The sequence below is a fragment of the Meles meles genome, chromosome 10, assembly GCF_922984935.1.
Source record: "Meles meles chromosome 10, mMelMel3.1 paternal haplotype, whole genome shotgun sequence".
NCBI lineage: Eukaryota > Metazoa > Chordata > Mammalia > Carnivora > Mustelidae > Meles > Meles meles.
In genome coordinates this window covers 14246706-14258914 of record NC_060075.1, presented here as the reverse complement: position 1 = coordinate 14258914, position 12209 = coordinate 14246706, and the positions used below count along the sequence as shown (strand labels likewise).

At 41.0% G+C, this 12209-nt stretch overlaps 1 protein-coding gene across 2 annotated transcripts in view; it reads right to left on the bottom strand.

The window, feature by feature from the left end:
* KDM7A (lysine demethylase 7A) overlaps positions 1-12209 on the bottom strand; it is an 86415-nt gene that overhangs the window by 23170 nt on the left and 51036 nt on the right. For both annotated transcript variants that reach the window (XM_046020315.1, XM_046020316.1), the window contains exons 6-10: positions 12013-12199; positions 10657-10819; positions 6476-6563; positions 5162-5268; positions 1863-1954 (exon numbers count right to left, since the gene is read on the bottom strand). In XM_046020315.1, the coding sequence (XP_045876271.1) occupies positions 1863-1954; positions 5162-5268; positions 6476-6563; positions 10657-10819; positions 12013-12199 (637 nt within the window). The remainder of the gene's footprint in view (positions 1-1862; positions 1955-5161; positions 5269-6475; positions 6564-10656; positions 10820-12012; positions 12200-12209) is intronic.

Below are 12209 nucleotides of genomic sequence, written 5' to 3'. Positions count from 1 at the left end.
TTACAAGTGGGAACAAAGGCACTAAAAAATGATCCTATTTCCTATGGGAGGTCTAATTTTTAATAAATTTTTGTAAACTTTTTTCTTTTACTAGGAAGAAGATCCCATCGATAGGACAGAGGAATCGATGAGTTGCCATACCTATCCAAATGCAAACTACTGTCATTATTTCTTATGTCTATTTCTAAATATTAACTTTTGTATCTAAAAACACTTTAATTTTTTAGATGCACTCAATATGCTAGTTTTTACTTTTTCTTTACAAAGATGTAAAGATTCTGGTTTTAGCAGAATTTGTTAAAACAAACTAGTAACAACGTAAGTGCTAACTATGTGCCAGTCAAGATTCTATGCTGTTAAGCACTTTCTGAGTGTTAACTCACTAAGCCTTTCAACAACAATGTGACAGAGATACTACTGTTAGTCTCATTTTACAATTATGAAATTGTTCATTTCACAGGACTGAAAGCACAGAGGTTCGCTAGTTTACTCGCAGCACAGCTGAGATTTGAATCCAAACTTCTGACTCCAGAGCCCATGCCCTTGAGCACTACGCTGAGCTGCCTCTCACCAGGCCACAAGGTGAACAGAGTTAAATGCAAATATCATGCTTTTAAAAGAACACTTCAAATGTCATGAATTAACAGTATTTATCACTGATGAATTTTACTGTGCATCAAAATCACCTACAAAGTTTGTTAAAGACAGAGGCTCAGATCCTACCACCAAACTAGTCAATCAGTGTCTCCCAGGGAATACCCAGGGAGTTTATTTTTTAAAAGACTCTGACAAACACACAAATTTGAAAACAACTTATCAACTTTTACAGTTTTTGCAACATGTATTTTGTTATTACCTTGTTAAATAGTTCTCTAATCTACGTATGCCTTTACTCCTCATCTACATGACGACCTCTCTGACACTCAAAGACTTGATGTTTATTTTCCTGATGGCTTCCACAGTGCCCTGCTCTAATCTGTACATACTAGCAGTGATAATAAAGGAAAGGAGTAAAAAGTTACTGGGAGGGTAACCTGTTAATAACTGTCTCCAGTATCTCTTAAGAGCAGGATTTTTATCTCAAGTGGATGGTCAACAAATTAGTATGGAAATATATTCTCGTCAGTTTGCCTATCTGTCGCTTATTAAAGAGTTGCATGTAAGGTTCCTGGTCTTCAAGAGCTCATAAACCTAGTGAAGGGGACAGGAATATATTGCTTTACAGATATTACTTTTAAGTCCACTGGCATAAGAAACGTGCTACATAAGCAGAAGGGAAGGACACACGGATTCTAAATGGGGACCTGGGATGACCTCTTGGAGGTAGTAGGATTCCAATGCTAACATCACATTTAGTGAAAATGAAAGCTCCTGCTTGAACCCTGACCTCCCTTTTCCTTCATTTTTATGAAAAGTCTAGCGCATGGAAAGGAATATGGGCTTTGCAGTCACAGAGACTGAGCTTTAGACTGAGGTCCTCCACAAAATTCTGGGCAAGTTACAAAGAATTCTTTGAACCTCCATAGTAGCTTCTCCATAGTAAAATGGGGATAACAAGAGCAGATGCGAGCTCAAAGTTATTTATTATCCTAAATTTACATGTTCATTTCCCAGTCAATATCCTAACCATATTTGAATTACTTTCTTTTCCAGATTAAAGATTAAAGAAATACTTAATTCTCATAAATATGAACATAAGCCAGCACATTTGTATACACCATACAAGAAAATGGAGGCTGTACCAAAAGCATTTCTATTCCCTCGACCGCCACCACTCACGTGCTGCCAAAGCAGCGTTAAGGACTCTCATTTTCAATCTTGCCACAGAAACAACAATTATTTCTCCAAGGTAAACGACTTACTTCTTTCTTCATCCATAACTTTAAAGCAGCGTGCAGTGCTTTCACTCCCTGTACTAGGTAAGTTTGAGGCTGGAAACCATCCTCTCTCAGTTCTGTGGGAATGGAAGTGGGTGGGGGAAAGGAGTTAGAGGGCTCCCAAGGTAACGCGTTAGCTTTCGCTGCTGAGCCACCAACTGTCAAACTGTGTAACTGCCGAATGCCCAGAGGGGAAAACCAGTGAAATAAAAAGCAAGAAAGAAAAAGAAAAGAAATGACATTAAATGTGATTGTACCAAAGGCTCCAAGTAAAAAGGAGCTCACCGACAGTCTGAGCAAGAGACAGGTCATGGAACAATGTCAGAATGGACCTACTCACATGAACTCTAACAGTGGAAACCATGACTACTTTCTCATCTGTGACACAGGCGACAAAACTGAAGAAAAGGATTACCACAGAAGTCAGGACAGGGGTTCTCTTTAGAAGGGAAGGAGGAGGGTGCACTGGGAAAAAATGACTGGATGTTTCAAAGGCACTGGCAAGGCTGAGCCAGTGGTACAGGTGACCCAGGTGAGCCTGTAATTAATATGCACACTGTTAGGACCGTGTATGTGTGTATGCCGTGTGCGGTCTATACAGTTAGCTACAAGGCGGGACACAGTTCATGAATGTAAAGATAAACATACCACACACACATACATCTTTTCTGGGTCTTTAAAATCATCTGAAACTCACATAAATGTATCAGATGTGGTCTAACATTCAGGTAAGCCAAAGCAAAAACAAAAGGTTTCACTTCTGTCCAATGGCTGACTGACTTACATACGTCCAAAATTAGTTCACTGTTTTATTATTACTGACCCTAAACGCAGTTAAGTTTCATACAATCTCTTTCCATTTACCCAATCATAGAAGCCTTATAATAGTCTGAGAGCTGGCAAATACTAGGCCATGATGGAAGGTTAAAAGATCAGGGATGAAAGAACATAATGTGGCATGATAAGACCACCATCCCTGCTTCCAGGCTGAATGCCTAGGGTGATGGCAATTGGTACAATGGTGATTTCGCCCCAGCCTTAGCGGGACTGGACTGACTCACTAGTATTACCAGGTCTCCTATCCTGTATTGATCCAGCTGACGAACTAAAATATGTTAAAACCTGGCCTATCAATATCTTTTTGAAGTAATCTTCTTTAGCTGGTGATGTATAGGGTCACATTTTCAATTAGATCTCAATATTTCTAAACTCTCAATGGCCTAGAACAAAGGCTAAATCATTGTTCTAAGATTAAGCACTTTACTGTTTGTGGCTGTTAAGAGGAACAGCCAGATTTTACCTTTCAGATAAATTCTTAATTTGTCCTAAAAATGTGATTGATGAACCCCTCCTGGACAATTGGAAAAAGCATCACTTGAGGGGTGGGTGTATGTTAGTGAGAAAGAAAAGATGGAAAAAGGCTCTGCACTTTTTTTTTTTTTTTACTTTAAAGATTTTATTTATTTGACAAAGAGAGACACAAGAGAGGGAACACCACTAGTAGGGGCAGTAGGAGACAGAGAAGCAGGCTCGCTGCTGACCAGGAAGCCCAATGTGGGGCTTGATCCCAGGAACTCTGGGATCATTATCTGAGCCCACGGCAGACGCTTGATGACCGAGCCAGCTAGGAGCCCCAGCTCTGAAATGAGTACTAACTGCCAATCTCCTATCTGGAGGGCTCGGTAACTGGGTTTTATTTCCGAAACACAAGGACATTTATAAATGTTTTTGTAAGTATTTGTAAGTGTTCCTATTTTTCTAGGCTTCTACTTGGAGAGGAGACTGAAAACTTTACTGCCCAGTACCCCACTGCAAACTACATATGGCGACTCTATGTGCGGTCCCCTGTGAGATTCCTGCAGCCAAGACAACAAGACACGCTCACTGAACACAGGTGCCTCAGCTTTGCCAACACCCGAAAACACTGGGTGAGTCAGGGACTCAGGGTAAGGGTGCATTTCTGGAGAGAGACTGGTCTTGTGCAGAAAGCAGCCAATCCCCTTCATGCACAGGCTCCTTCCTCTACCATCTCTCTCTCTCTCTCTCTGCACCACGTCAAGACACTGATCTCCATCTATACTGTGCGGGGTGTGGGATGGGGCCCTACTGTTTTTTCCAAGGAGAGTGAGGTTGTTTTCTGTTTTTGCTGTTTGAGGAAAAAATCATAAATGACTTTTATCATTAATTCTGTGCATGTTACCCTGGGAAGTAAGTTACTGATTCTTCTCATTTTACCTTTTCTTCCTGTGTAACTTTTAAATGGGGGGGGGGGGACCCATATGTTCAGAACAGACTTTACTATTTAATCTGTTTCTTATCTGTTCTTCTGAGAATTCATTATAATAATAGCACTACCTGCAAACTGACAAGAAAAGTCAGACAACACAAAAACCCAACGAACTCTATTCTCACAGGCACAAGGGAAAGAATGGTCAGAAGTAGATGTGACAATCAGCCTCCAACTTGACTACTCAAAGATTATTAAACCAAAGATAAAACACCAAAATCTGAAATTCTGCAGGGAAAAAGGTAGCTAAGTTTAAATAAAAGAATGTCCTGGGTACCTGGGTGGCTCAGTCAGTTAAGCGTCTGCCTTTGGCTCAGGTCATGATCTCAGGGTCCCAGGATCAAGTCCCACATTGGGCTCCCTGCTTAGCGGGGAGCTTGCTTCTCTCTCTCCTTCTACCCCTCCTACCTGCTTGTATTCTCTCTCCCTCTCAAATAAATAAAATCTTTTAAAAATTAAAAGAAAAAAAAAAAAAGGAATGTCCCCTGTCCAAAACCATTTTCTTCGACAGACTCAGTCTGACCTTCAGCTGGTTTGCGCTAACAGGTGCCTTGGACCAGCCAGCATCATAGTCCTAATAGTAATGGCTCAGGCACCCCCTGTTCTCTCAGGACATGAAAAATCCCCTCGATTTTTAAAAGCCAATGCTTAGGAACACACATGACAGTAACAGTCCCATAGCCTGAACTGTACTTTTGTGAGGGAGGCACTTTTACGTGCCTGACACTGTGCGCAGGGTACTAGAGTCCAAGGGGAAATGAACATTTTCCAGCATTTCCTGTGTCGCTCTGATGCAGCTCTTCATAGATCTGATTTTTAAGGCTATGGGTAGAGTTGATACGCTAAAAAGTTTCTTGGCAGGGGGAAATCACGCATTTTAAAAAACAAAACTGGGGCAATAGCTACACCATAACAAACAAAAAAAAAGGCCCCTCTATCAGTGGCTTTTCATGAATTTACAAACATCATGCATCATAATGTACAGATTATGAATTACCTTTCAAGGTTTCCAGCAAATTTTTGGCTACAAACCAACATATGGCTTCAAAGAAAGGGAATTTGAAAAGATCTGGTGTTTTAAGCCTTTTTTCCATCTCATAACACCTAAAGAAAATTTGAAGAAATTTATTAATATTAGCATTTCCAAGTTAAACAGAGGCAACCAACTTAAGGAAAATAAAACAAGCAGGCCACAATACGTAAGGCCAATCAAGTAGTGTGTATCACCTAACTCCACCACACTTGAACAAGAATGAACTGTGATCTTATCCAGCTCTGACCTTAACAAATCGGACAGTATACTGAAGATTTATACTGGGGTCTTCCCGTCGTAGTTTTAGCAAGAGGAATGTTATAAGGGTTCCACCGCAACAAATAAAACAGCATGTGTAGAGAACAGCTCCCTGTGTAGCACCACAATACCCACTCGGAGTTTTCTTTAGGCTCTGCTACACCCGGCGCTGGTCACAGTGAGAAGACAGGATCCACAGCCTGCCGGTGTTATTCTTCTGTGGGAGTCCTGGCAGCAGTACCCACAGCCAGTAGTCATCTCTCCCCCAGGGACACTCCAGGTAGAGAAACAAGATTCACATCTGATGGGTGTGGGAGGTGCCCCCGCTTCGAGCTTCATGGCGCTATTTCTCACAATACCTCCACAGACACAGAGCTCCTAGCGTTCCCCCGGGCACGCCAGGTTACAAGAGTCACCACATTCAGGAAAGCCCAAAGACATGGCTTCTGACTGAGCATCTCTAGTTCTCCCGGTCCTGATGCAGTTAATGAATCAAATCATTTTACCTTAAGCCATGTAGCTCGGTAACATTCTGCTCCCTTCAGGCTACCAGGGGAACAGAGTTACCCAAAGGTCAGTCCAAGACAGAAGTGGAAACAGCTGTTAGTCCTTTACCCACAGCAAACTAAAGCAGGTGTTCTGACAGCAGTCCTGACTTCGGATGACTTTCCCCCAGCACCATGTCACCCCTGAGTCCAGCTGGACTTGGTTCATTTCCCTAACTATAAAAACAGGCAAACGACAGAGCCCACATTTTGTAAAATACTAAAATTCAGGGTTACATTTCGGATCAAACTGAATAAATGACTATTTCTGTTTTTAGGGTTGAAATGCATCAAGGAGTCGTCCTGACAAAATTTCATGATAATACATTTGGTTTAAAGGTCCTTCATAATTCCTTAAGGCCTACCTCCATGAGAATGCAATTAAAATACATTGCTGAATTAGTTTTTCTGGAACTTTAAAAATAGTATCTTATTTAAGAAAAGACAAAGATCTTTAAATACTGATGACACAAACCTGAGCTGCATGCCAATGTTAAGGTTGTGCAGAAAGTTCCCCCCAAAAGCCATACAGTCCTGAGACGTGAGCACAGCATGAATCCACCCTGGAACAGTTAAAATGCACATCAGTGAGTTTTCAGTATATAAACCAAACAAATGTGATGTCTACCTGTGAAATGAGAAACTCAAAATACCAACATCAGTTTCCTTCCTACTCCGCCAGAGCTCGAGAAGCTGATGCTGATTATCATCTGTAGACACATTTGTTCAAGTATTTATTAAGAACCAAACACATGCTAGACTCTGCTGAGTTTGAGGTAACAAATGCATTGATCCAATCAGACAAAATCATGGTACAGGATAGGTGATGGGTTTTGTGGTTGTTGCTGTTTTAGTTTTTTAGCTTAAAAACATAATCCAACTTCTCATTAAAGATGTTACCCTGAGAGGGTCAAATGTGGTAAGAACGAGGAGAGCACATTTCCATTACACGGACACTGGACTGGCCGAGCCCTTCCCTTCTTCTTTTTTTTTTTTTTTTTTAATTTTTTAAAGATTTTATTTATTCACTTGACAGAGATCACAAGTAGGCAGAGAGGCAGGCAGAGGGAGAGGAAGGGAAGCAGGCTCCCTGCTGAGCAGAGAGCCCAATGTGGGGCTCGATTCCAGAACCCCGAGATTATGACCTGAGCCGAAGGCAGAGGCTTTAACCCACTGAGCCACCCAGGTGCCCTCCTTCCCCTCTTTATTAGCGCCGTCCTGAAGCAAGCAGTGCCCTGAGGGACTAAGCAAGAAGTAAGAGCAGGACTCGAGGGGAGACCTGGCGCTAATTAAAAAAGGTAGATCACCCACAGTTCACTGTGGAGGGTTACGGGTCCTAAGGTACAAACGGTGGCAAGTAAAATGATGTCTTATTTTCCCATAAACATGTCTTCAAAGTAAGAATCATTTCTAAGAGGTGATGCCTAACTTTTTTTTTTTTAAGATTTTATTTATTTATTTGACAGACAGAGATCACAAGTAGGCAGAGAGGCAGGCAGAGAGAGAGGAGGAAACAGGCTCCCCGCTGAGCAGGGAGCCCGACGCGGGGCTCAATTCCAGGACCCTGGGATCATGACCTGAGCCTAAGGCAGAGGCTTTAACCCACTGAGCCACCCAGGTGCCCCTGATGCCTAACTTTTGAAAAAAAAAAAAAAAAAAAAAAAAAACCCATAGGCTGAGCATAAAGCCTTCATGCAAGTGTATATATAAATACACACGTTTGTGCATAAAAATTAGTTATTAAAACAGACCCCATTTTCTTTATATTTGTCACTTTTTGATCCCTCATTGTGCTGTGGCACACATGAAAAAAATTCCTTTAAAGACTGACTTTCAAGGGGTGCCATCTGTATGCTTAAAGGCACAAAGCCTTCAGCTTCACCCTGAAATCACAAATGAAAAATTTTTGTCCGCTACAAATCCTACAGATCATTGGTTCTCTACAGCACAGAGGCAGCGCGGCCTGTATTGGATGTTTGAAAAGTCTGGAGGACCGGCTTTGATTGCCCATGATCAAGAGGCATTAGTGTCATTGCCTGAGTGAGAGCCAGGGACGCAACAAGCAGGCCACTCCATATAGTGAGAAAGTCGTGCATTACTCAGGGGTCTCTGCTGGGCATTCACACAAGTACAAAATCTGTCATTAATGGTCCAAGTCTAGAAACTGTAAGTCCATTATATATGTAAGCAAGGCATTTTTTGCACAGTTTTGGCACAATTTTCTGAAAAAGCAACAGTCCCTATGGCAGTGGTCCTCTAGGTGGGGTCTCCAGCCCGGCAGCATCAGCCAGCAACTGGGAACCTTTAGAAATGCAATTCCTAGCACCACCCCCCAAGCCTCTCAGATCTACTGAATCAGAACCACTGGGGATAAGGCCCAGCAATCCATGTTTTAATAAGTCCTCCAGGTGATTCTAATGCTCAATGACATTTGAGAACCATTAATCTACATCAATGCTCTAGAACTTGAGTTGCCAATCATACACCTGTATGAGCAGGCACATTTTGAAATAGTATTTTATTATTAATTGCTTTTGAGTTTCTTCTTTCTGTTCTAGTTTGATCATTACATCAATTTGGGGGGAAACAACTGGTATAGGAGGTTATATCATGAATGAATCTGAATCCAAGATTTTGAAGGGAGCATTAACAGAAGATTTGTTACAAAAGGGAGCCCTGGGAAAAGGATTTAAGAGAGGAGTTGAGCCCATGCACAATAAAAATATTGATACTTATCTAGATTTATAAATTCTGGTGGTTCTAGACATTTATTCATTCATTTATTCAATACATATTTATTATTGCATACACCAAAGGCAAGGCAAGAGAGCAAGGCCTGTGGCAACAGATCCCCATGAACTCTGCCGCCATTAAGGTCACCCAAATCAGAAAAACATTAATTCTCAAAACCAGTGGCTGGATGAGTCCACACCCTGCATTCAGTCAATCTCAAAGTGACATGCTTGACAACCTATACTTGAGGCTATAGCCAAGGCTGGTGTTCAGTTCCTTCCCAGGGTCCCTCAAAATATACCCACTGCCTCCAGTGTCCCAGGGCAGCAGCCCAGATTCTTAGAGCAGGCTCGGCCTTTGATAGCAATGTAGAGCCGGCCCGTTAAAACTGAAAGTATGTCAACAAAATTTTAAAATTTTGTGCAAAGGAGATTACAAAGAACATATAAACAAAGTGCAAAGATAAGCCCCAGAATAGGAGAGTTACTTGTAGGACATATATCTGGATATATCTAGATCATGTATCTAGTATGGAATATATCAAGAACACTTACAACTCAACAATAAAAAGACAAATAACCCAACTTAAAAACGGACGACGAATTTGAATAGCATTTCTCCAAAGATAGATACACAAATAGCCAAGAAGCACAAGAAAAAAAGTTCAGCATCATTATTCATTAAGGAAACGCAAGTCAAAACCACAGTAGGATACCAATACTTCACACCTACTGGAACAGTCAAAGTGAAAAAGGTAATTCCAGTGTTGGTAAAGATGTGGAGAAACTGGAACATGTGTACATTGACGGTGGGAATGTAAAGTAGTGAAACCATATGGAAGAGTTTAGCAGTTCCTCAAAAAGCTAAACACCGTAAGTGCTACGGTCCCACCATTTCATTACTAGGTATAGATATAGATATAGATATAGAGATATAGATATAGATATAGATATAGATATAGATATAGATATAGATATAGATATATAGATATATCTCCACAAAAACTTCTACAAAAATGTCCAAAGCATCACTATTCATAATAGCCAGTGTCTATCAACTGACGAATGGATAAACAAAATGAGGTCTATCCATACGGTGGAATATCATTTGGCCATAAAAATAATGAAGCACTGACATTTGTTGATTTGTATTAACATGGAGGAGCCCAGGGAACATGAAGCCGCTAAAAGAAGCCAGATACAAAAGGCCACGTATTCCATATGTTATACACGAAATATCCAGAATAGGCAAATCCACAGAGACAGAAAGTACATGAAGTGGTTGCCAGGGGCTCAGGGGAGAAGAACGCCTATTAACTGGTAAGGGTTTGTTTTTGAGGTGATGAAATGTTCTGGAAGTGGTATGGGTGCACAACTTTGTTAATCTACCAAAAACCACTGACGTGTACACTTTGAAAGGATAAATATTATGGTATATGAATTTTTTAAAAAGATTATTTTATTTATTTATATTTATGTATTTATTTATATATATGAGAGAGAGAGAGAGAGAGAGAGAGCAAGCACAAGTAGGCAAAGTGGCAGGCAGAGGCAGAGAGAGAAGCAGGCTCCCCCCTGAGCAAGGAGCCTGATGTGGGACTCGATCCCAGGACTGTGGGATCATGACCTGAGCCGAAGGCAGCAGCTTAACCGACTGAGCCACCCAGGCATCCCGGTATATGAATTTTATCTGAATAAAAATTAAAATGAAGGCAAATGACAGAAAACACAATTCCAGAACAGGTTCTAATTGCAAGAAAAGCCCTCTAAGGGACAAAGCAGTGGAAAGTCCAAGGTCAGAATTATCTCTCGGGCTACGCAAAGCTATTTTCCAACCATGTTAAAGCCAGAGCTTCCAATAAAATGCCGACTCTGTGCAACTGAGCATCAACTGTGGGGGGAGGGGATGGGATGAAAGCCTTACCTGTAGGAACAAATAAAGTATGTCCCTGCTTTACCACACATTTGTAGCATTTATCCACCTTATCTCCAAAGAACACCTCACTCTGGGTCACAGATGAACTCCAAGACTCATAGAGTGCCAAGTTTTCATCTGTTGGCTTTATCAAATAGAAAATCTTCTCACCCTAGAAGGAAGTAATCACACTATTTTTGAAAAAAAAAAAAGCCACTCTTAGAATGGCCTACATGGATGCGATTTCCCAATATAATGCTAAATCAAATTAGATTAATTATGAGATTTTCTTAGGCTCAAGAGAACATCTTTCACAAATCTGATCAATAATTACTGCCCTTAATAAGCATCTTAACAAAAGCTAAAGCTCCCCCTCCAAAATACGACCAGGGGTCAATAAAGCAGGGTTGGAGAAACAGTTACAAAAGAGGAGAGTAAACAGTCATAAACACCTTACTGGTCTCATTTTTAAGGTACGGAAGTAAACACATGTTAACAGGCCCAGGTCACAGAGTCATCTCTGCAACTTTGCCCTTGCCCCTAAGATCTATGATTATTTTTTTCAAAGACCAGTAAATAAACTTCCTTTAATCAACTAGCCCCTGCATTCTCACGGAGAAGAGGAACAGGAGCTCAAGGACACAGCGTCGAGTACAGTCCAGAGCGCTGCTGAAGCATGGGCGCTGTACACAGATCTGGTTCTAGACCAGCACTGTCCAACACAACTTTATGTGATGATGGAAATGTCTTCTATCTGCGCTATACACTTGTCGTCAGCCACATGTGGCTACTGAGCACTTGAAATGTCACTAGTGTAAAGAAGGAACTGAATTTTAAATTATATTTAATTATAATTATTTAAATTTAGCTACGTGTGGCCAGTGGCTACTGTATATAGTCCAATTCTAGATAAAGCAAGGTGAATATAAGCTGCCAAGAAGAATTAGGGTTTTTTTTTCTCATGGGCATTTCTGACTCATTCAACTAGCTGGCCTGGTCTACCCCTAAAATCAGAAGCAAGTATTACTGTAATTATGCTGTAATCAGGTATTTGACTCAGGGATTAACTGATAGTTGGCTAGGGTGAAAAGGAAACAGAGACGAAAGGCTGCAAGTGACCAATTTTTGAGACAGGGACAAAAAAAAGGAATGTAAATATAAAATAAAAGCATGGTGGCCCCTCCATTACTTGAGATTAAAAAAAAGAAAAACCATAATGCTTAAAGGTAAAACGCTGGAGCCTACTTAAAAAGCACAAAAGCTTCCCTCTTAATAAATGTCATTTACAGCAAATGAGTGCATTCCTGGAAAAACAGGACTAAACGTTTCTGTCAGTAAGAGGAGAAAGAAATGCCCCAGTCTTACCCAGAGGACATGGTACCAGACTGAAGTTCCACCAAAGTCAATGTGGAAATCCGTGTAGCTGTCTTGAACTCCCATTAAGCAGTACTTCTGAACAAACGGCTTGGGAAAAACTGAATCATCTGGCCAGTAATTTTCCACCCAGGAAAGTTTTCTGGCTATATCAGGGACCTCCACCAATTCAGACATCCTTTAAAAAA